Source organism: Tigriopus californicus, chromosome 1, assembly GCF_007210705.1.
Source record: "Tigriopus californicus strain San Diego chromosome 1, Tcal_SD_v2.1, whole genome shotgun sequence".
In the NCBI taxonomy this organism is placed as follows: domain Eukaryota; kingdom Metazoa; phylum Arthropoda; class Copepoda; order Harpacticoida; family Harpacticidae; genus Tigriopus; species Tigriopus californicus.
The window spans coordinates 16,361,620-16,387,074 of NC_081440.1; the positions used below are offsets into that span (position 1 = coordinate 16,361,620).

The 25,455-nt window shown below is 43.6% G+C and overlaps 1 protein-coding gene across 1 annotated transcript in view; it reads right to left on the reverse strand.

Annotated features, from left to right (window-relative positions):
* The window catches only part of LOC131884462 (uncharacterized), a 38,967-nt gene that overhangs the window by 8,885 nt on the left and 4,627 nt on the right, over positions 1 to 25,455 (reverse strand). The window contains exons 2-3 of the mRNA XM_059232256.1: positions 25,172 to 25,264; positions 14,578 to 14,718 (exon numbers count right to left, since the gene is read on the reverse strand). Coding sequence (XP_059088239.1) covers positions 14,578 to 14,718; positions 25,172 to 25,264 — 234 coding nt within the window. The remainder of the gene's footprint in view (positions 1 to 14,577; positions 14,719 to 25,171; positions 25,265 to 25,455) is intronic.

Genomic DNA, 25,455 nt, shown 5'->3' on the forward strand with positions numbered 1-25,455 from the left:
CCCCCCCCCGTTATGGTATGTGCCTCTATTTATGTACACATATACACACCGTAAGTCTATAACCCCTTGAAAGAAATGTGACATAAATAATGGTAGTGTGGGCGGGAACACTTCCGGCAGAAGAACTGGGTGGGTGCTGGGGGAAAAGCGCTATGCCAAAAACCGCAATTGTTCAAGTGCCCTTTGCCTGGCCCCACACGTACTACTCATATAGTGAGCGTACATATCTGGCTTCGAGCTAATGGTAATGGTGGCGGCGGTTGTAAGTGGTGGATGGTTGGGATGCCAACACTAATATCTAACACCACAGACATGTTCCGGGCCCGATTTCAAGGCTTATGCTTCACATCCTCTCCATTCAAATGCCCTATTTCCATTTCTCTCTCTCTCGTTCTCTTTTTTTTCTCTCGGGGCATTTGTTTTACAACAATCGTCTGGTGTGAATGTTTGCTTTTTAAAAGGGCCGAGAGGACCTTGCCAGAGCAAAATGAAGTTTCCACGCCACAAACGGAAGACGAGCCAGAGAAGCTTCAAAAATAGACGGAATCGACCTCCGATGTGGAAAACCATTTTCTGTTCTTGAAGGCGATTTCAAATCGGAAGCCGTCCAAATTGTTTGGCCAGTCGGACAGTCGAAGAGAAATAAAGTTCGCGCGGCCCGATCGGGTTAGAAATTTAAATGATGGGCCCATGGCCCCATCCATCATGGGACAAGCCAGGTGAATCGGTTGCGAATCAAAGTTGGCTTACCATTTCTATGTTGGTGAGCCAACCGAGCCCCACTCCTCACTCAAACTACTGGTTCTCCGATCTGATTGATCTCTCACTAGAATATCATCATCATCATCATCATCATCATCATCATGGTTGGCCTCGCCACCCGCCTCTGGTTTATTGCACGCATCGCGTGGCTCAAAAGTAGCACTTTCTCTCGCGATATGTACGGACGTGCATACACGTGTTAACTGAATCTGTGGTTAGATGGATGGTTGGATGGATGGTTGGATGGATTCTGGTGGCCGGAGATACAATGAAGAGACCCACGAGACAAGCCAACTAGCTATCTAGCTGCATATCCAGCTCACGATAGATGAGCCGACTTTCGCTTTGGCCCTGAGCTTAATGGATCAACTGTATTATTCCCTGAAGATCAGACCAATTGGAAAATTGTCACACGACATGGAACTTCTCTTAGTCTCTTGTCATTCTCGGTATCCCAGGATAAAGAAGAAAGGAACCCGGAGGAAGGTGTTGACGAGAGCGAGGAGCTTGGCAATTCTCGCCATTCTCACCATTCTCGCGCCCGATGATGATGAGGATGAGGATGATGATGAGCGACGAGGGCTTTTTAAAGAATCCGGCTTTTTGCGTCCTTCCTATCGTCAGGAAAAATGTGACGGGACATTTCACCATTTCTAAAACAGGCCACACATACACACTTGGGTAGGTGTATAGCATCACCCGTATCTATCTAGGAGTCGAACCGTGATTCTGGAGTGTTATCGGTGTACGCACTACAGTACATGCCCTACTTTGGACGTGCGCGTGTGCATGTACCTTCATTTTTTCCGCCCAGTTGCACGTCAAAGAGGAGGAAGCGAAGTAGCAAAAAGAGTGATTCATTCACGCCTACTTTTCTCTGGCCCCCATATCAAGGTTCAGGGACGACACCAGCACCACCATCACCACTATCAGCCTGTTCCTCCCCCCATCATTGAGTGTAATAACTGGGAAACCAAAACCCGGCTAATGGTCCTCCCAGCTGTGGTGCCTCTTGTACCATGATCAGCCTGTGCCCTTGCAGCCATCCACCTCACGGTCACACAAACCACGACCACCACGTAAAACGAAGAACGAAGAGAACGAAGAGGACGAAGAGGACGAAGAAGACGGAACGAAAGAAAGAGGCTGTTAGTTCCTGCTTCCGAGGCCGACCATTCAAAATAGAAAAACGATCCCTTACCAAGGACCGTGGGACCAACGACCAGTCTATCCATCCAGGATGGGTGAAGACACTACGGAGGACGGGGAATGGAATGCAAGATGCAAGACTGGTCCAGTTCCACCTACAGTACATGCAACGGACAATGAATGTTCTGTCCAAGAAACCGCCAAAACAATTAGCATCTCGGGATCTTCGGATCTCAGCGGTGAAAAGGGGGGGGGGGAAGGGCTTTGATTCGATTCAATGAAATTGAGTCCATGGAAGGGGGTTTGGACATTTGATTTCTCGCTCCTATTGAGTAGGACACGGTATCTTAAAGCAGAAGCTCTAAGAGTCTAAGAGTGAATTGAATGCGAATGCGGGTGGTTGTTTTACTCTACCAATGGAGCAGGATTACTTGGTACAAAACCTGGATCCGGTTGGCACCTTCACTCGTGGAGTTTTTATAGGGCGAGTCTCCACGCCAGACCTATGATCCGAGACCCGAAAAGCCAGGATGGTGAGGAGCAATGCACAAATAAGGAGCCGGAAACGAGCCCAAGTTCAATTGTCGTTACATGTGAATTACCGAAGCCTGACTGGTAATGGCCTCATATTTCCATGAAAGGCTCGTTTCCCGGAAATTAGTCCACATCCCAATGGTTGGTTGAAGCGCGTATGAACAGCCCAGCCTCCCTGGGTCAATGCCATTTGTGGTTTATTTGTCCAACGCCTCATTGATAGTGGGTGTGTCATGCCAATACTTTGTCGTTTGTTCTTGACTCCATATTTACCGATCTTTGTAATCTAGCTCTCAATTCAGCCTTCATACTCCACTGTGCGAACAAGTGGCAAAGGAGATCCAGTACGTTAAGTAAGTCATCGATTACGGTTGATTCAGTGGCAGATTGGATTTGAGAAACGGTTGAGGAGCGGCTAATTTGGACTGGAAATCTCTCATGAAATCTCTCAATCTGTTGGCTGTTTTAGACTCCAAGATTCTACTCTACTCATTCCACTCATTCCGTTGAATGGTTTTAGAAGTCATTTCATAAGGCGCGCCAAGTTGTACAAGGAAAGCCGAGATGAATCAAAAGAGAACTTTGAATCGAAAAGAGAGCTCAACAGAAACCGACTTATCGATTTCAAATTGAATCTTTGAAATATTGGGTACTCGTGTCACGTTAAAACCGACGAGCAACGAACGAATGGCACAAGGCATTTGGTACATATTAAGAACCGTGCATATTTTCAGAGCAAGGGAAGACGTAGTGTAATAAGATTCGTTCTTTCGGGTGCCTGATTGTTGTCCGACGTCATTTCGATCAGCAAGACAAGCATTGATTGGCTTGATCATTAGCGAATTTGACGGAGCCTACACTTTAGACTTTCTTGGCTCGGTGAAGTTGTCAATGGTGGTTCAAACGTGCCCGAGTGAACAACTGAACATATGCTGAAACTGGCCGTTGTGAAATGGAACTCCATGCAATATCGTGAGTCGCTCTCAATTATTGACAGGACAAAATTGGAAACCAGTCAAGAGTCTGGAAAACTCGCATCAAATAAACATCTCTACTTGCGAGACTGTCTGGCTTCTTTTTCTTGCTATTCTCATCCATGGCGAGCCCAGGGCAACTCAAAGAAATCTTCATATCATGTGTAAACCAATTCCTTTCTAAAGCTGACTTTCAGCTAAGTCACTTCATTGACATGCTTCCAATAGCATTTTGAGGCACTACTCTGGTTGAACCCAGAATTTACATCTAAAATAATTCGAGGAATAAGGGTCGAGGAAAGGGGCTTATTAAACGATGGAAGCTTTTTGTCAAGTAACTTCAAATTCCCGATGGTTAATGTCACACAATAGTGCATATTTAAGTTCAGTAGACGAAGGAGAATGATGGGACTGTCGGAATAAGAGAGAAGTAATTGGGCGATTTGCGATTACAAGGTTAAGGTGACGATGCTCAGGCCTGACTAACTTCTTGGAATGATTCAGGTAGTGTCCAAATGTGGGGGAAACCATGGCAAACATGGAGTCTGGAGTGCTGGTGCCAAAGTCTCAGCAGCCCAAAACATACAAAACAGGAAAATGGGAGTTGGCACGGACCGTCTCTGAGACAAATCCAAGAGACGCCTTTGGGTAGAGAAACCCCCACGGAATATAAAACATATTGGACAATCAAGATTCCATTTTCGGCATCTACTTTCCGTTTCCACTTTGGAGCTCGCAGTGGAGTTCAAGGCCTGCCAATTAATATTGAACGGGGCCGTTTCATTTCAAAGAATGCAATTCTGTCAAAGCGAGCGAGCGAGCGAGGTTTCGTTCGGCATTCCAGAAAGCAGCAATTCTATAGCCAAATGAGCATTTGAGAGCACGTTGTTTGTCTTGGTTGAACTTAGTTGGTAGTGCCATGGTAGTGCTCAAGACAGACTTGAGGGTACTTATTTCTTCCCTTAGGATATGGGTGATGTCTGTTTGGCCACATTTCCACTAACGATTAATTCGGCATCCAAATGAAAAGGGACCATCCCACTTTGCATTCGAGTGGAAAATTTGGACCACCCTCAATGGGCCATTCTTGATCGTGATCATTTAAATCGACTTAACCCATTTCATAAAACCCATGTGTGTGCGTGGCTTAGCTGAGGTCTCGCACCAAAGATATTGAGAGTCTTTGACGACTTGTCCCTTTTCAGCCAATCAATGTCATACGAATACTGACAGTAGTTGTTGCTGTCAAAGTCAGAATGCACTCGCTTTAAAACAATTTTGCAACATGTCATTCACGTCAACATGCTAAACCGAAATGGAAATAGTTCAATCATGGTCAGTGGTAGCAGAAAATTGAGATCACCAAAGGCATTGAGTAAAAGCCCGCGCCATACTGCAATTCGAGCAATTAAAGGTATGAACCTGGGGACTAAAAAAAGCTAGGAAGCGAATGCATTTTGATTGGAGTGTACCTCGCACGTACATGCTACGAGGGCTGAATAAGAGTGCTGGTTTATTATTATACATTTACTTTAGACTGAATGGATATTCACAATACTCTGCCATCGTCCTTATAAGGAGAAACACCATCTGGTTAATTAGTTGGGAGCCACTGTTCCTACACCACCTTCATGATATTGCTTTGATCCAGTGTGACTTGGGTCTTTTAGAGTAAAGTGCAGCAATCTTGTCCCAGCCCACAAACTACACGAAAAGGGATTTTCCATCTCAAATATCCATTTGAGGTAAGCAAATGGGGCCTCATTTTGAGGTCCCCTCTAATTTCCCTTCTTTCGCCATTCTAGGTGTCTTCTCGTGTTAGGTCGTGCGAGCCCGACAGGCCAGGGACCTTGATCATAGTATAGCTGCTGGTGACTGGTTCCAACTGTGAAACCTTTTTCTTTCGCTTCGAGGAGTCATCGAGACTTTCCTCTCTAAAAGTCCGGAATTTGTCGTCGTCTCTTCACTCACTTGGCAAAAAAATGCATGAAAACGGGAGGGACCCGATTTCGTTGTCCATCGCCGTCGTCGTCGTCGTCGTCGTCGTTGGTTTGTCCGGCATCAGTCCAAGCAAGACCAATGTCTTGAAAATTTGCCCCGAGCCAAAGCAAAGGGCAGACCAAGCACAGAGAGAGACAGAAAAAGAGAGCGAGGGAGTACATAGGATAGAACTGGAATCAAATGTTCCAATGCATTTTCTATCCCATTGTTTTGGGTCACGAATTCAGGGATCTGCATTTCATCCAGCCCATGTGGTGCCAAAACCATCAGCATTATGAATTCTCCTAGTAGTGTCGCTCTCAATTGGACCCACCCGATGGACATAAGTACTCGTAAACGTAGCAATAATAGAAGGTCTGCGTTGTTCCAAGCATGTCCCATCACCTGAGTTGTACCCCATAACGACCTTGAAGTAATTTCTGGGTCCAGGGAAAACGAGATGAGATGTGTATTTCTCGGGAATGACCTCGCCATCCATGTCTGGCCCCTCGGAGGCCCCCCGGAATGGACGAAAATCCCATAACCATGTGTCATTTGCATGCCATTTCTTCTTGTTCTTGTTCTTCTTGTCCCTCCTCAGTTCTTGCTCTCCTCATTGCTCATCCCGAGGTCAAGAGTAAACGAGAAAGGAGGCAAACAAATCCCAGACGTGGCATTAGACCTCGCCAGCACAGTACGGGACACTCTTCATCTTGAGGAAATCCACCCAACCACCCACCCACCATTTACCTGGTCTTCCATTAAAAACAAACAGGAAAAAAAGAATAGTAAAAAAGACAGAGCGAGAGACCAATGGACGACAATGGTGTAAAACACCTTCTCTGGCCTTAACGCCAGGGAAACCAAAGTACCAAAGTGAACAACCCAAGATCTACAGAGGATCTATCATACCTCCTCCTGGCCCACATTGTATGGGTTAGAAAGCATATTTTGTCCTTGGAGCTGACAAATACTTGCGAGTGTACGAATGTTTAACAATGTACTACGGTAAATGGTGCCATGAATACATTCGTGCGTACGTGCGTTTGAGTGCCTTGGGGCACTTGGTATTTCGAACTGGGGGTGACGCTACCAAGTTTTGTGCAATGCGGTTCCATCCGTGATTTCCACTCCCTTGGCCATTCATTTCACTCTCTTGAAAATGAGAGGGCCCGAGCCAAAAAAGAACCAACACAACAACGAACCAACGAGGAGTCGAGGACAGATCAACTCACATTAGAGAGGGCCCTCTAACTACTATTCTGAGAAGGACAAGGGCATGGATGAACAAAACACTAGCAGCCAGTGGAGATACTCATTAATCTAAGAGTCCAAGGACGAGCAAATCAAGACCAACCATTACCCACAAAGACTTTTCAAATACGTCAGCCACAGATGCCAACATCCGAACCAATGTCGACGTATGCCTGAGTCTGAAGCGTTAGTTTGAGCCCTGAAACATGGACTAGGAATCTAGCATCAGTTGAAACCCTGAAGCATCAGATCCGAGAGGTTAATCCAGGATGTTTGAAGAGGAACATTCATTTACGGTAGATATAATTTCCCTAAGCCCAGGTATGTATTCTTTAATCGCGCATTCTGAGGCCCAAAAGCTAGCTGAGAAATAGACAGAACACCGTCGCTGTTTGATGTCGATAATCGCTTTTGTCAAGTGGCGAGGAGGCTCCGCTGATGTTTGGGAAACAATCACACGAGAGACTAAGTCCTGGAAGATCATAAAAACAAATCCCGGCTAAAGTGTACTTCTATGTACTGATAATATGGTTGGTAATACGGTAAGGCTAAAGCTTGTCTAGATAGACTTGAGGCATGGATGTTAGATATTATGCATTCCATAACATCCACTTAGAATGCGCTGTATCAACGGACCTACCGAATCGTGGCTAATGGCACCGATGTGTGCTGAAACTGACCTTTTCTCATTCATGGTTATTCGCGACTAGGCGTGCCTCCATTTGGATCTCCTTTTCCTCGTTTTCTTTGGCAGATGTGTGCTGGCGATCTTTGACTGTGGACATGTTCGACCGATCATCACAAGCAGATTTCTCGAGATGAAAGCTCTGGAATTTGTCCCAGTCAAGCGGGCAATTTCATGTCTTGGGAGAAGTTTTCAACTTTCCAGTTTGTTGGGTTTGAAGTGAGCCGAAGAAAGTTGAGTGCCAAATGTAAAACTTGACTGGAACTTCTGAACAGACTGCTAATGAGGTCACTAAGGGTCCGTCCTACTACACACAAGGATATGTGGGTTCCTCTTTTCTTCCAATCTTTTCGCAAAAGGCTTATGTTCTGGACACGTTTGGCAGCTACATAAATGTACATAGGACCGCCGCATTTCCAAACCTCATCACTATCAGTACTCACAATAGCATTGGAGGACTAGACCAGAAAGTGGATAGTACGAATTTGAACTAGTTGGGGTTTCGTCTTTTTCATCCGAATCCTCTCCCTCACCAACCGCCTCAACCTGGCAGGAATCAGGGCTACGACTAGGATGGAGTACATGTGCAAAATACTTTCCATTAGGAATGTCCCTAGATCACCTCAATTTTTCCATATGGCGGCCAAAACTCCACCTCAATCGTCCTCAAAACCGCCCATGTTCTTGCCTTAAGCAAGTTCTTGTGCGTACCCTAATAGGCCAATATTGTTTGCAAGCATTTTTCATCCGAAACTGAGCTCTTTTTAACTTTGGGTTGAGAGGCAGATCCAGTGTCCAACGTAACAGCGTTGGGAACCTGACCTTTTCGAAAGTGGGTGGGAATCCATCAATAACAAAGGTGACAACGGACATGTTCAATTTGCAACACCGCCTACTTGGCAATCACCAAGATATTCATCACCTATGAATTACGAATACTTCTCCTTTGCCTGCTTATGTTTTGCCTGCCGTTTTCACTTTTGTCATGTGCTTTGAAAAAATATTAGTACATGTGCGTAACGGTTTTTATGTGATGATTTCAGGGCCAGTTGCCAGTTTTCGAGCCATAATCGTCATTTTTTTTAGAACATAAGAGTGTGTCAAATTAAAACCACAGTCAAGAGGTATTTCTTGTTTAGATCTTATTAAAAGGTAAGATGGGACCGACCTGATATTGCCGTGAATGGGTGATGAGTGCCCGTACCCACCCCTTGTCTACAAAAATGATCATGCTTTGTACAAAAGATGAGTCTGCCTTCAAACATGGGCCTGTTTAGGATTTTTCCTCTCATGGGCCCCATTCATGACAACCTGGAAAGAGCTGATACGCTTACGAACACAAGGGTATCGTCGATGGAGCAAGACCCATCAAACAAAGTCCATTCGTTTTTTGGTGCAGTGCTTACTGCTTACTTACTCCATACTAACATCATACACTAATGTAGGATGCGTGCACGTACAGTATGAATAAATGAATAGACGACCAGGATGAGTGAAAATGAGCCAGAGAATACTTGGAGTAACGTTGGCGGCTAGAAATTCAAGTGCAACTCCTGGTCAGGCCGGCTTTATTATGTCACTCTGTATGTAGTATGTATGCTACGATCATTTGACTCCCGTCCTGTCTCCGTGGCTCTTCAGGTAATTGATGGTACTTGAATGTAAGCGAATCTTGAAATTGCCATTACGGTCAAAAAAGGGAAATTGTCCTTCATTCATGCGTTCATGTAAGTCATGTGCGTATCTGAGTTGGCGAGCCCACTCATAACAAAGAAGAAGGCTCTGAGAGGGAAATCGTCAACCAACTGTGTTCGTTCCTCGTCTGAGCTACAGATTTTCTGGTGGTGGAGAATCAAAACTGGAGTGGACAGCCAACGACTGGGGGCCACGGAATCATTTTTTACTCTGGGATAGATAGCCTCGAGTCTGTCGCGGTCGACGGGAAAATGGGCTGAGGATCGAGCCAGCCAGAAAGCTAATCAAACTTGAGACAGACCGAGTCTACATACTGTACGTGTATGTCGTACATGCTGGTCCTCAAAGTAGAAGCAGCAGCTACTCACGCAAAAATTGCATACCCAGTCCAATCCACCCACCACGTACGAGTTTGCTCCAAGATAACACGAGCAAAGCGAGCAAAACGAGAAAAACGGACAAGCTTTCGAGGGGCTAGCCAACGAACGAAAGAGACCAAGATCCACGAAGGGTTAGAGGTCATTGAAAGGCTTAGCTAATATGACCACCGCTATCATCATCCTTTTTGCTAGCTATTGTGACCGAAAAAACTTAAGGGCATAGCCTGATGAATATTTTTTTGCTTGCTCTCCTATTGCCCATAATTGGGATGTGTAGAAATCGCCGAACTAAAACTAAATTGATGGCAAACTAATTGTGATCGCATCAACGGGCCAACTTGATTTCATTCAGCCACGTTTGAACAGATTAAATCTTCAACTCCTCGCACTTATTTATGTGCATAGCCTGATGAAAAATGTTCGTTTTACTTTCCACGAATCCAAGTTTAAAAAAGCTCAATGGCGTACGTAGATGGGAGGCTATTTAATAAGAAACTAAGCTCGTTTTAGAGGAGGGCAGCGGGCCGTTTTCTTTTGGGTGTCACGTCCCTCGTAGTGGTAATAACCAGCACTCACTAGATAGATCATATAGTGGAGGAAGTAGATGAAACGAGATGGAACATAGTTGTACCACAGAAGAATTGAGTGGATGGGAGAAGGAACGAACGTGTAACAGGATATAGTAGGTAGCGGTCGGGATTTATGTCCGTACTCCAATTTGAGATGAGAGAACAGAACACAGATGACGGGGAAAACTTTTCCAATGATACAGCCAACCTCCAACACAGGAGCATCGCCATCAGCAACAAAGACAACCAACGACAACACTCACTGCCAACCACCAAGACGGCATCACCGCTCCACAACGATAGAGCTCGTATGAAAGCAACTTTCCTTCAAACACATGGAATGTCAGATTGCCTCGTGTTTCATTATATCCGAGTTTCTTCGCCGACTGACTGACTGACTGACTGACTGACTGACTGACTCAATACTTGCAGGGGTACCAGATTTTCCGCACAGAAACTTGCCAACCGGATTTCAACGCTTGGCCAACGGGGGCCAAGGAAAAACCACGGACAGAAGGAGGCAGTACAATATCCGTTTGAAGTGTCCAGGCTAATGCATTTTGAGGCCCTGACACACTCGTTCTAGCCTTATTCATTGCTCATCCATCCATGCTCATTGGGATTAGCATTGTGGCCGAGGGTCTCTTGAGAAAACCGTCTGCTGTCACAACCTTTGGCGATTCAGCAATAGTTCTGGCCGCCAAGGAAGGGCCTCATGAGCCCTTGGAGAAAATTGGCACTCAGCACCCCAAGTCCAACCATTCGTTCCATTGACCTCATCATACGCTGTACCGTAAACCACTGGAACATGGACGGGGATGCTAGGGTCTCCATTTCACATATTGACAATGTCGACTGAGCTCAAAAATGGAATGGAAAGTTGTAACGATCTCGGGTCAGTCTCATCAGTTATAGCGAGATGCAATGCATTGACTCGATTCCGAAATACCAATTCCCCACCCTAACACCTCGGTCCATAGTCCAGTGGTTCATGATCGTACGTTCTACCGTAAATCGTACTCAAGTGATTAGTCAGGATCGCTTCGAGTTCGATTGTCTTCATGGGATCAAAAGAGGCGTAAAAGCAACAACGGCAACAACAACATTGACAACCACAAATATCCCAACCTGAACCAGAATAACTCCAAACAGGTAAAGTTTTCACATCAAGTAGTCTTCCCAAAGTTGCAGTACATACGCTCGTCACCCACAAACGTTCAAGTCCGTACGTACTATGTATAAAGTAGTCTGCTTTGTGTTCTACAGATGTATCTTATTTCGTGCGAACAACCACACCCACACCCACCATCGGCCATGTGTGAATGGAAGGAGAGATGGCATTGAGTGCTTAATCGCTGACTGAGGCTGTGGTGGCGACGTGAAAGAGAATCATTCCGTTCTCAACAGTATCGGTCTCTGCTATCTGTTTGTCGTATTTCCGGAATAGGTCTTCATTAAAGGTTATTCATAGTCTCGTCTCCTTCCTCTGAAGGGTGGGGAGATTCAAGAAGTTCCGCCTTTCCAACGGGAAGAACAAGATGCGCAAGATGATGGGGATGGGAATGAAGCGCAAGATGATGGGGATGGGGATGGTGATGATGATCAAGAAGAAGAAGAAGAAGAAGAAGAAGAAGAAGAAGAAGAAGCAGAAGAAGAAGAAGCAAAAAGAAGGACAGGAGAGAATTTGACACAAAATGGACATCCAGCTCCTGAGGGAGTGCTCCCAATTCGCCGAGGTGAATTTCTCTCCATTTGGCGTTTACTACCTCCTAAATGGATGGACTAACACGGATTTAGAAAAGATGGAAATGTTCATTGGGGATTTCCTAGAATTACTCGACAAGGACAGCTCCACGTCGCTAAAAGCAAAAAACTTAAAGATGAATGGGACCAGGTCACCGGGATTGACCCCAAAACCTGAGTTGAGACAAAGCTCATGGACGCTTTTGAAAACGTGCAATATCAGATACCTTTCGTACCTGCTCATTTTCTCAGTTTTGGACATATAGCTTTAACAAATTCCATTAGAATGGAAAATGTGAACCATTACTCAAAGGTAAAAACCTCATTTATGTAAAAAAACAACACTTTCAACTTTAACTTCAAGAGATGCTCTTACATACTGGTTAAAAAAACCTTTCTAAGTTTCTAGAGAAAAACCCAAACATACATTGCGATTTTTCTACCGCGCAAAACCACAGAGAATAATTAGAGTTTTGCGACTTAAGAGCCCTGTTTTGTTTATTGTTTATTGTGGGTTTATTGTTGTTGTTCTTTTTTGAAAGAGAATGTAAAGTGGCTTATGGTAATATAGAGTTTGGTATTTTTATCTTGACATTGAATCCACGATAACTAATTTTTTGCTTTGCAGCCTGAATCGCGTTTCTTTGAGGTTCTTACCTGGGACTTGGCGTTTCGACGTTTTCCAGTACAGAAATAAACTCACCGAGGTGATGAGTGTTTTTTTCAAACTGGGTAACCTCCAATGGCTAAAACTAATACGTATAGTGCCAGGGCAAGAGCTTGATGAAAATGAACTACACTTCTGTTCTGTCACTCTGAACTTTTATTCTCTGTCTGAGCTGATGACGAATCCTAGATATTTGGTGCATTTCAATCTTTCTCCTCTAATGATCTGGATTCACCGTATGCATCATGTCGTCAATGTGTTGATGAAATTGCAGTTTGAATGACACAGTCTTGAGTTACACTAATTTAGGTCAACAATAATTGACCTTTAGGGCAACACCCTCACAATGATATGGGTTTGGACTGGGAATATGTGAGAAAGTGAAAATTCAGTTTCATGACTACTAAGACACCACTAGAATATGAAAAAAAATAACAAAGACACTTTCCATGGTTTTCTAATAATTTTATGACTTTTGCCAATTGCTTGGCAGGAAAAGGAACACCACAAAATTTATCAACTTGGCCTTTTCCATCAATTGTTTTTGCGAGCCTTGCAAATCACCAATATAATCAAGAGTAATCGTATAATATGAACTTAACAATCGTGACTGTGAAAGGAACGTTAAAAAGAGTATGTAGACAATGTGCCCACTGAACTAATCAAAATAAAATGAATTTAATCAGCAAATTTTGAGCTATCAAGCATTACTTCGGAGTGACAAGATCTTGGAGCATGTTCCAAATGGCCGGTCTGAAAATAAGTTGAGTCATAACAATTTGAAAACGCCTGTCGTTCATTTGAAAACTGTAAATTTTGAAAGATAAATTAAGCACAAAGATGAATTATGAAGAAATACTTGTTCTGTCTGTTAATAGTAATGTAATTTCAGGGAATATTTATTTTATTCTTAGATTTTCGCAAGGCGAAAAAGGTTGCAAGACCTGACTCGAGGAAAAGATTCGAGTCCGGCAAAAAGTCGGCAAAAAATCAAGGGACTCGCCCCAGCACTACTGCTATTTGGCTTCCTTTGTCATTTATTTCTGAAATCATTGGCCTTTAGCGATAAAAGCTGGGCATCGAATTCAGTTCCAGTTCGCTATTCATTGACATGGAATGGGTCTCAGTTTTGCCATTCATCCCGGCCCAATATTGATGGCAGCCATTCTCGTTTTAGCAATTGTACATGTTGTATGTACTGCTTGCTACCCGATTGGGAGGACTCGTACAAACACAGTAAGTACTATGTACGCACATAGATAGTAAATAGTACCCAAGTGTATGTCCAGTATGTGTTGGTTGAATGGGTTTGGTACTGTAAATGGGAAAAGAGGATGGGCATGTGTTATTGATTAGGTACTTCTTTTTTTAAGTTGATTTTAAAATTATACTGATTAGTTTGAATTTTTTGGCAGATGGCTAATCAGACAATTAGCTAACTTTTGGTAACGAAGAAACAGTACCAAAAATGATTCGTCACGGGCGTATCAAAAGTAACCAATATAACGACCATCTCGCTCCAGAAATCCATTCCAAGTTAGTTGCCGCAGCATTTGAACCGAGTCCAACCAATAAGAGCCCTTTTTGCAGCGTCACACTGCCCAAAGAAAACGGGAAGAGGCACCGTAGATTGCTAAATAAGCTGCTCTGGCCTTGCCTTGAACGCAATTTCTTTTCCGGACATTATGTGACGCGGGGCACTAGTTATAAATAAGATTTTGATAGAGTTTGCCAAAAACAACATAAACGCATTATAATTCAATATAAAGGAATTGGCCCAAGCAGCCCGTTATTTGGCAGGGGCTGAACGATAAAGCGCCCTCTGAAGTGTAGAACGTAAAACATATTTCGTGAAGCGTAAGGGGGCTATCTCTACAAAATATTCATTGAATATTAGAATGAAGAGACCAAATCAGATAGTACAATTAAAGAACGAACATTGAATCTCATTCATCTAAAATCGCACTTAAGGGAACAAACATTTCCATTAAAAATGTTTCTCGTGTTTCATAATAACATGGAATCGTTTCCCCGTTTGATGGAAATGGGAAGGGGTCAGTTGTTGAATCATTTTGTCCAAAAATACTTCAACAATAGCCAAAAAGAAAAACATATTGACCAATGGATGAATGAATTAGTTTATGCCCTAGTGTGGGGTGTGTGAGAGAGTTCCTTAGTTCCTTACCGGCAAAGATGAACACAACGCCTGCGACAAAGGTCAAGATCTTCCATTTCCGGAGACAATGTCCCACCAAGCACAGTAGGCCAGCCACGCTCATCAGGAGGCCAGCACCGAAGAAGAACCAAGCAGCATGAATTACAGCATCTACAAGCAAAGAAAACCAGACCATCGTTAGTTAGCTAAGTCATGACTCATGACTCATGCATGATCAATTGAAATAGGGACGGGAACCTACATTTCCGATTCCATTCAACGTACCTCAAATGTGAAATACCCCAGGGACTCTAAAGAGAGGAAACGTCACGGCTTTCCTTTGTCCGCCAACTTAGGCCATTGCGTTGAATTATGACAGTAAGGGCGGCTTTACACTACGATAGAAAATCAGGATTGAATCCGGTTGGAGGTTCCAACTAGGACTAGTGCTGGGGCGAGTTTTTCGCAATATGACTCTTTTTGTTCGACTTCAGTACAGTTTCAAATGAAATAAACGTGAACATCAAGTAAAGCAAAAACAAGCAAATTGTCTTTAAAATCAATAGAAAATTGGTCAAAAATTGCTCAAAAACAATTAAAGAAAGAAAGTGAACAAGAATGAATTCATGAGGAACTTACACAGACAATTAAGAAACGAAATGTATAAAATTTGCAAAAATGTACATGTACATAAATATTAACATATCAATATATCTGGAATGGACAATTGATAATCATGTTTTAATCCCCACATTTGACAAAAAAGCATCAGGCATTGGTGATAAATAGATGAGTTGTTCTTGAGTAGAGTTTAAAGTTCTACTTACTAGGAATTTCACATAAAAGGCAGGCTTTTTGAAGGCACACAGACTAAGACCAAAGTACAGTCCACTAGATTTGAATTTTAGACTTTAAAAAAGGGTTTTTAGTAAGAGGATCCAAAATAGTCAATTAAAAAAGGTGCCATATTTGTTGAGATGTATCCTTTCATGATTTTAAAACATTCAAATGAGTTTAAAGAGCAATATGTAACTCAGAGCTAAAACATGCCTACTTTTGATTTGCGGATCATTTCCTAATTGAGAACCATGGATTCATAACAAGTGCATCAAATTACTTGAAAGTTGGTCAAGATGTTTCTAAAACAATTTTCTTCAAACAATATTATTGACAAAAACATATTGACTGATTGTGTTTAGAGCAATTCTTGCTTTACCAGGAATACCTCATTATTATTTTAGAATAATTGTACTTAAAGACATAATATAAGTCATTTTGAGTATATATAAACGTCTTATTTGAAGCACCTACAATCAATGGTTACAAAAACGATACTAGCCACACTCTTTGAACAATACATATGCCAATGATAGACATTGGAAAAATTCACTATCATTAGTTTAGGCCATGAACCACTGGAGTATGGACGGGGATAGTAAGGTTGAAAATGGTTCAACTTGGTATGGGAGGTCCAGCCCATTCTTTTTGTGTGGGGGAGTTATCAAGTGAGCTTTCATACAACATCTGTTTTAAACCAGCCGTTCGATTGGGCGTCAATTTGAAATCATGCATACGTGTAGTCATATCGACCTGTGATGCATTTGCTATCATTTTTTGAGCTGCTTTGATATCGAACACCACTGAGTCTAATGGTGTAATTATCATCTGAGGATAATACTAAATAATAATTTGTGGATTTTGGCACCACCTGAGCATCCCTGCCCGTTTTCCAAGTGGTTCAAGGAAAAATCAGTTATAAATCACAGGGATCGCGTGATTCCAATGGTCTATGAATAAGTACGAGAAACGTACGTACATGTACTCGTGGAGAGGAGGGGAAGAAATTGATTCATGTTGATGCAAAGTCTGTTCGTGGACACGGTGGTAAGTGCAAGTGGATATTGAAAGGACGCACGAGGACCAACAGGAAGAATGAGCGTACTGCTCATGAGAAATGCACCTATGTGTTGGCTTTTTACATAATTATAGACTACTTTATTTTGGTCAGTAAGTTAGGGATTGAGTTTGGCTCCTCCGTGTCGGTTTGGCAATCAAGATGTCAGGTTTCTGACTGATTTATACTCGGAAGTTGCTAGGGCAAATGAGAAGCTCAAGGAAATGGTACTCATGATTTCAAAGGGCCCGATAAATTGCTCGTTTTTTTGTGCAAGCCGAGGATATTTGTCTTCCCCATGGTCGACCGGGATTTTCAAACGGGTATCCATCCGAGTCCTCAGCTCTGATGAAAGGAGAAATGGACCAGGGCGAACGGGTCGTTAATGGCATTGAGAGACCAACGACGACCACGACCGCGACCACGACGACACTATGACTCAGTTTGATCTCAATTAGCTTTGGGTCCGGAGGTACCGGTGGTGGTAACTAATCCAATCTGGAATGGGTCCCATCGCACGACTCAGTCGTCGTCTTGCTCCATGACATTCCTCCTTCCGGCGGGACAGGAGGGCATCGAGTCGTCAGACGATGCTGTCCTTCTTCTTTTTCGGACAATTAAAGCCAGGAACGAAGGGCAAGGTCATAATCTGAGTGAGGACCACTTTGCATCCAGAGCCCATCCCGCCGACCGGGCAATGAGCGACCGTTCTGCAACTCAGGAGGCCGAGGAAATGAACGAACGAACGGGAAAACGAGAGAGGAGTCAAGTAAGTGAGCGAGGCTCTAGCGTGTTTCCCAGAACTTGCGTGGTGGAGACCACGATGTCTGAGCGATTAAGATGTCTTGAAGAAAGCAATCGCACTTTACATGCTTCCCTATCTGCCAACAGGAGTGCATACATGCGTGCATGCGTGCATGCGTGCGTACGTGCCTGTGTCCGTTTGTGGTTTTGTGTGTGCGTGTGTGCGTGTGTGCGTGCGTTTGTGTGTGGAGAGCGGATAATCCCGAGGCTTGTATTGATGGATAGGCCCCCCAATCAACTAACGTTATCGGGTAATCCGGTCGGATTTCTCATTCCGGTCTTACTATTTTTGCTATGAATAGTGTAGTGTGGCATTGGCAGCAAAAGGACGAGCGGCGATCGCTGCCTTCTATTACACGTATATAGTACATATTCGTATACGTTTGCAGCCGTTAATCATATAGGATATGTAGGAAATGGGTCTCTCCATGAGGTCCTGTATTACTGAGTAGAGGCACGCATACGCGCAGAACTAACGAAGATAAAGATACGAGATCCTTGATGAGCCAGAACGGAACGAGATTATCATTTAAAGCACCCAGCGCGGAATTTTGACCAATGGGAAATTGCACGTGCGCTTAATAACATGGTGACCATTCGTAGGACCTTTTATTCCACATGATTTGGGATGCGCTCCATTTACCCAAATTCAAGCCGTTGGTTGCCCCGCAGCTTGGTTGATCTCAATGGGCAACCACCCATCCTCTAGCGTCATCCACCCACTCATCCGCCCAACCAACCAACCGTCTCTGTCCAGACATGAGTGAGAATGCCTCATCTCTTTGAACGACGAACATAGGCCTTTTTTCTCCAGTTCGGCGATAACGATTATGACTTGCCTCTTCATGCATCATTCTTGACCTATGGGAAGATGCCCAATTCCTGACAGCCTCTAAAACAACAGAGGGCCAAAGGAATCACTTGGACTACAACTCAAACAATGCCATCCACTTCCAACAATACATGTTTGTTCTTAAATGTACAGTACGTAGTATANGGGAAGATGCCCAATTCCTGACAGCCTCTAAAACGGCGGAGAAACAATGTCCAAAACTAGCCATGGGCAGCACAATCACTACATTGGCCAACTGGATTGGATTTGACACTCTCGATATCTCAATTTCAGAGCATTCTTTGAGTACTCTCGGTCTCAAATTAGACGTTGTGGAATTAGACTCTGTTGGGTGTTCCATTGATGTGCTGGCCATGATCCGTCGTTTCGTCGTTTACCGTTAGCCACTCACCCACCCAAATCCATCCGGTCGTAAAGCTCTCATTTTATTGTCAAGAAAAAACTTGGCCTTTAATTCCTATTCGCCTTCCCCAGCAGGTCTTTGGCTCACCATGCTTGGCTGCTTGCTTGGTAGATGGTCGACCTTCAGTAAATTCTTCTGTCCATCTTCGTCCCTTCTCTCGCTCAATGCCTTGGTTGTCCGACCATCGAATGTAGTGTGTAGCGTATGTACTGGCAAAACTTGGCCAAAGGCTCAACGTGTCGAATTTCCATGGCTCACTTACTTCAAAAGACCAAACATTTGCGAGGGCCTGGCCTTTTCGGCGATAACAAATTAACCACCCGGCCTTGGCGCTTCTTACTCCGTTTTTCCAAAAGAGTGAGACCATTTTTTCAGTGGTTCTTTCCTACGATTCTCATACCTTCATCAGAATGCTGCCGGCAGCGATGGTGATGACGATGATGATGATGATGATGATGCAAGATAGCCGAAAGTGGCAAATAAAGATGGCATTTCTTAAAGAAATCCAAAGTAAACCATGAAATATTGATTGATTGATTGATTCAAGAACCAACAATGGCACATCAGCAATTAGTTTTGACACCGTTTGTAAACATTTATTGCAGTGAATATTCCTGAGCTTCTGGATAAGCAAAAACTCGTCTTCATCAGAAAGTGGGCAGGAGATTGGAAAACCAATTTGGTTACTTTTTAAGGATCTTTTTGTAAACTAGCAGTGAAATGCAAAGGAAAATTCAAAGAACCGATTATAAAATAGAGACGAAAACTTGGAAAGTCAAATGCAACTTTCGACCATCCTTAGTGTTGGTGGCGAACGGAGTAGAAGAGGCAGTGAGTGCTCAGCGTTAAGAAAAGATGCTGCATTAGAAAAAGGACACTACCGAGGAGGAGAGAAGAGTATGAAAGCAAGCAGTCAGTCAGTGAGTGAGTCGTCAGAGAATGAAGAGGCAAATAATGAGACTTCTTTCATCCCCCCTCCCTTATCTTGGCACGTGGCCCCCTCATAAAAACGAGCCTTTAAATTGCCAAGATGGTTTGTTTTGAGTTTTTGTTCTCCTACTGGGCTAGCTACATCCCTTTATGTGAAAGATGTCAAGGACAATAAGAAAGATGGCTGAAAGTTCAGGGAAAAAGTCATCCAGAAAAGAGTCGAACGGACGGACGGACGGACGCACCTCCTTCCCTACTGTGTCATGGTGGGTGTGGGTGTCTCTCTGTCTCTGTCTCTGTCTCTCTCTTTCTCATGATCTAGTGGAAGTGATAAGTCTAGTCTGGCCAAGAACACGAACGCCCAAATGGGTCCATGGACCCTAATGGCCTCCTCCATGGATGATTAGCTGAAGATCGTGATTTCTTCACACTCACCTGGCACAGACAACCCTCGAAGGCAATCATCAGCCAGAGGCCTGAACCTATCTGACACATGTGGGCATCAATCTAATCGCGGCGGGTAAAGTTCGGATATGAAAGTAAAAGCTTGTTTGACCAAGGAAGCCAACGTGACAATGAGTAAAATCCGCCATGAAACTGAAGGTGGTCGGAGTGGATTGTTCGATCACGGCCTGCATTTTGCGTCTGAATAAGTTATTTGGGTCAGACTCAATAATAATCAAACATTGCGTTGGTCCACAATACCTAGTGCGTATACTACGTACTTACCGTGAACTATGAGTCTACTTTGCTCATCCCTGATTGGCTTATTCAGTCAAAGATCGAAGGCACAGGATGTCATCAAAGCTATAAAAAACAGGCCCAGGGTCTACAGAGGAGCCACTGGATCATTCATCTTTGTCTGTTAGACGAGTTCCAGCGAAAGTATTCCGAGATGAACGGAAAGAGCAACCAGCCATTGCCAAAACCCTAAATGGAAAACAGCCCCAACCCAACTAGCAGCTTTGTATTCACATCAGGGAGATTGATGACTATTTCTAACACCATCGAAAAGCACAGTTCAAGATGATAGCCCATAAATGTGCAAAACAAAACAATCCCTGGAAGTTATTCAGGACGTACTTTTTCTCGAATCGATTGACCAATCTCATCACAGGTTGGAACATATTTCTTGCTCTATTTTGGAGTGGAGTCCATTATAAGTGGCAGAAAACTAACCGAACATCAATTTCCAGTACCTCATAGGAAATCCAGGCAATGATCGTGCATTTTCTCGCGTTGGCCAGTGGAGCAATCTCATATTTCGGCCAGGTCGACTGGGTATTAGCGATTTTCCCTTGGGTCTAATTCGCCCTCGCAAATCCCTCTGGGATCTGGCAAACAACTCTAGTAAACGGTGTAGGAATTGTTCCACGCGTTGTCCGCCCTCTTGCTTCCAAACCCATGTTCCAACTGGCGTGCGAGAGGCGGCGAAATCTTCGATGGTCATCACGGTTTTTTGGGTGGAACCACGATCTTATTCGTCTCACGTTTCCAACTAGTTCTCAAAAGGCACTTAAACCTCTCTTCCAGATTGTTTCAATCTTCGTCTCTCATGGAAGACCCCTCCCTGTTTTCGATATCATCAGTAGATCGTGGGACTTGTAAAGACTACCCGATGACTGATTTTGATGAACCCTATTAGTGTTTTGGTATCGGTTGCTACCTGTGTGGGCTCAAGATCAATTCCAAAGAGAAGATTCAGGGGGACTTGACAGACAGGATTGACGATATTTCAACAATTTGTCGGGCGATGAAAGTGCGAAGGTGAAAACGAAGAATCTGCATACATGGGCCGATTTCCTTTTTTTGGTTCCATGTTCATCCAACATGATGTTCCACCATAATTACAAAAGTGGAAAAAAACTTGTAAAGTGAAATGAACTCGATTCAAAGTCGATTCCTGTTTGATGAATAAGAGGCTTATTCATCTGCGAGGAATTTAAATTATGTCGGTCGAATGGGGATAAATGAATTATTAGCGATACCACTGGGTTTGGCTGAAGACATTGAACATTGATGTGTGCATGCCGTATTAGCAATTGGTCTGGAGGCCTTGGCCAATCGATCCCTTTGGATTTCTTATCCCACTCTCGTTTGCGTGGTTAAAAGAAACAAGGATTGAGTTCAGTGCATCCCGATGTTTGTGAATGGAAGGAAAAAAGGAAGCAAGCCAACGAACAAGCAAAGAAGGAAGGAAAGAAGGAGGCCATGTAGATTTAGCTTTATTGAGCGGCGGATGTGGCCTTGGAGGCCTTGGAGACCTTGGATGCAACTCAGGAAACAGCCCGTTAACCATTACACACTCACCCCAAAAAATATCATGGAAAACATTGCACAGAGTACATGCCCAAAGCCTTGAATATGGCTGTGTGTATGTTGAAGAAGCGGTAGATAGATATAAAGATCAAGAGAACGCGAGTGAACGACAGTTCCAGAGAAGACGTTCGAGGATCGGGTGGGGAGAAGAATGGAGGAAAAAGGCACATTTCGGGCCCCCGCGTTCAGTGGCCAAGAATAGGCAATAAGTTGAGATCCAAGTGGATAGTCAAATCAGTTATGGGTACTTCGATTCATAATTGCAAGAACGCAATCCGAACGCTAACCAAATGACCCAAGTTCGAAAGCGCAACATAGACCTCAATTTCAACCTCTTGACGATACTACTAGCTCAATCTCTTGCTCAATACCTAATGCCTACCTCTTATTCCTATATTCCTCTATTGCCTTGCTTTTGGTGTTGGAATGGATGTACATACAATACAATAGAATAATTGCTTGTTCGTGTGTGTATGCATACGACGCAAATATATTCTTTTAGATTCCGACTGAGTTTAATTTTTTGCTGACTTCCTTGCCACTAATCACTAATAGAGGTGGAATTCCCAGCAATTCAATCGTATTTCTATTCCTTAACATCATATTCATATGGCATGATCCACAAACGAGTTAGAGTTGGCAGATCTTGCTAGCCCGTAAATATAGGGTTCCTTCTTTTTTGGTTTGTTTTTTCACGGACTTTTCTAACCGCTGCAGGGAATGTAATCCCCAGTACTAGTAAAATGAAAGGTTATAATTCGTCTATTGAGTCTATTATACAGTCTATTCATCAGAAAGTTTGCTCAAAAAAATGTCCAACTCTCACTTTGCTAGTGGATCAACTCACTTCGGACGGGTCTACCGAAAAAAAACCACAAAACACAATAGGTATGCCTTTTTCTTTGGGGAGGATCTGATCATCAAACTCAGCTGGATGGCCAGATGGAAAAGTGAACGAAGAGCCGGGATACCTAGAGTGTCTCGAAAAAAGGATCGAGATTGAATCTTCCGAAAGGAAATTCTATCCGTCAATCCAAGGGCCAATCATGTCTCAAATATAAACACCTTGAAATTTCAGATTACCCAAGTCCAGAAATGCTCAATTTGCCAGCAATCCTCTTGAATGGAGAGAAACTTGGATGACTGTGGATCCCATCGAATATTTTTAATTCTTTGACTTAACAATCAGCCTATGGCTTCATAATCTGGGCATCTTTCTAATCACAAGTTCGAATCATGGACAACCGTGTGAACATCAAAAGCCTACTGATGAGATGATCTGGGTGATGCTCTGGATGATGCTAATGATGATGATTATAATGATCATGATACAGAGTATTCTGAGCCCGGGCAAAAAATGGCTCTCTCCATACGTAGGTATGCAGCCAATTGTCTATGAGCACAGAAATTCAGTCAGTGAGACGCCCTCACGCCCGCACGCACATACACCTACTACGTACTTCCATTTCCGGGCACTGTGAAAGCCTCTGAAAAGCTCTCTTTGACTCTAGTTTCGAAATTTCATCGGAACAACGGGATTGAAGCAATTCCGCAAAATAGTTATTCCAACCCAAATTCCAAATTGTTCAAGAACTGCCCATCTGCCCAATATCTATTCAACTGTCCAATGACTGAATTAAATCATGTCTGTTCGTGATTTCATGAATATTGATCGAATCCCTCTTTATTTGATGAATATATGGTGTTCATCATCATCATCATCATCAATATCATCGTCACTCTCCCTCAACGTAGAATAAACATAATGTGCATTAATGCTCAAGAAGAGAGAGAAATTCAGTAAGAATGCTTAGTATGTGTCTCAGAACTAGTGCTTCAGTCTTTGATTACTTTGATGGTGGGTGAGTACCTCAGGGAGTACTTGAGGGGATGGAGCCAATGCTCAAGAATAAGAACACTGTCCACAATAATTTGCCTGCTACTCTTGCCCCTCGGCGTTTTACGGAGGTACAATATTTCAATGACAAACAAGGCTGGCTCTCGGCCTAAGCACAGGGTGGTTCAAGAACACGAACAAGAGCAAGTGAATGAGTCACTTTTGGACGCATGCTTCATGGCGACTCGTAACGACCTCTCACGTGACACCAAATGTGGCGGTAGCTCTCTCTCATAATTGCCTTGACCTACGTCTAAGAGCATGCAGCATGTTATTAGACATGGTAAAGTTTCACAACAAGACAAGTACCTGATTTCAATTTAGCTTTTTGGCATGTTAAGAGAGATTATAGAACGTAGACTTGCCTCTTTCTTCTTGAGACTTACTTTTGCGCCAAATGGCAGTGTCAAAACTTTTTAACACTTGGCCCCGGCAGAAATAACCAAATCATAGAGCACCAAATACATACAAAGAAAGAGACGGTGCCTTTTCAAATCAAAACACGACTATTGCATCTCGTTTCTTCTGCTTCTGCCCTCATCCCAACATTAGAATTTATTTGAGGCCAACTCAATGGATGGGCAGGACGCCCTCTTTAGAGTGGATTCTTGTGGTCGATCCAAACCCCCCCCATGGACGGACGGGTCCCCATTTTTCTTGAAATGCCCTTGGGACCACGTCAGCTACTGTGATTCTTAACACTACAATGTATGATTTCAATTGCATTCAAGCCCGGCCTAGCGGGTCGAGATTGTTTATCATTCCCCAACCGAGGGATTCTTTTCTTCTCCCCATCCCAAAGACCCCACCCACCCACGCGCTTGTTTGCCCTCAAACCCACTTTAAAACGGATCCCGGTCTCAGATTGTACGGTGCACGGTGTACGAGTTCTTGGCGGCTACCAAGAATTGAATGTCCCATCCAGAAACGGTCTGATCAGATTCAAACGATCTTGTGCCTTCTTGCCTTCTAACTCAGTGTCAGTTTTCTCAACCCAATGAAGCATGATATTGGTTCAACATCGAGTCCCAATCAAAAAGGCGGAAATGAGCATGACTATATACAACAAGTCCCATGCCGTTTAGGTATCATGTCCGTAGTAAGGTAACAGTAGATGGGACACACCTCTTGGCCTGATCCATTCAGAATTCCACATACCTAGCCACTTACGCACTGTGCGGTGTGTAGGTCCATGTACGTATAGTACCTTTGTACAGTACCTAAAGTACCAACGTTGGTAGGAGCACGATTGACTTTGATTGTCCCTTTGGCGGTGGATCGTGAGAGACAGGCGAGTGGGGGAATCAACACACGGACCAATATGACATTACTCTTTCATCCTAATGAGATCTGACCCCTCTTGGCCGATCTGAAGACGAGCTATCTAAGCCAATCGGGGTGAACAATAACGGTCGGAATACATTCGTGCACTTGTATGTACGTATGTAGAATGTAGTGGAGGCCGAGCCCGTGTACGCACACTTGGCGTGTAGTAAAGTCAATGAGAGTGGAATAAATACTCACATGGAATGGACATGGTCGAGTCGTTTTGGTCAGGTTGGTAAGACTCCTTGGGGAAATAGTCGATGCTGAGGCACGAGAAATTATATTTCCCAGCTGGAACGGAAACAGACAAACATCGTACAGACACAAGTGAGCGTTCAATCTCGATGGGAAGAATTGGGGAAGGAGGATGGACAGGATTCATCTCAGAATAAAAGGATACAACAGAAAAAGTTGAAAAAGAATCCAGTCTGTCTGTCTGTCTGTCTGTCTGTCTGTCTGTCTGTCTGTCTGTCTGTCTGTCT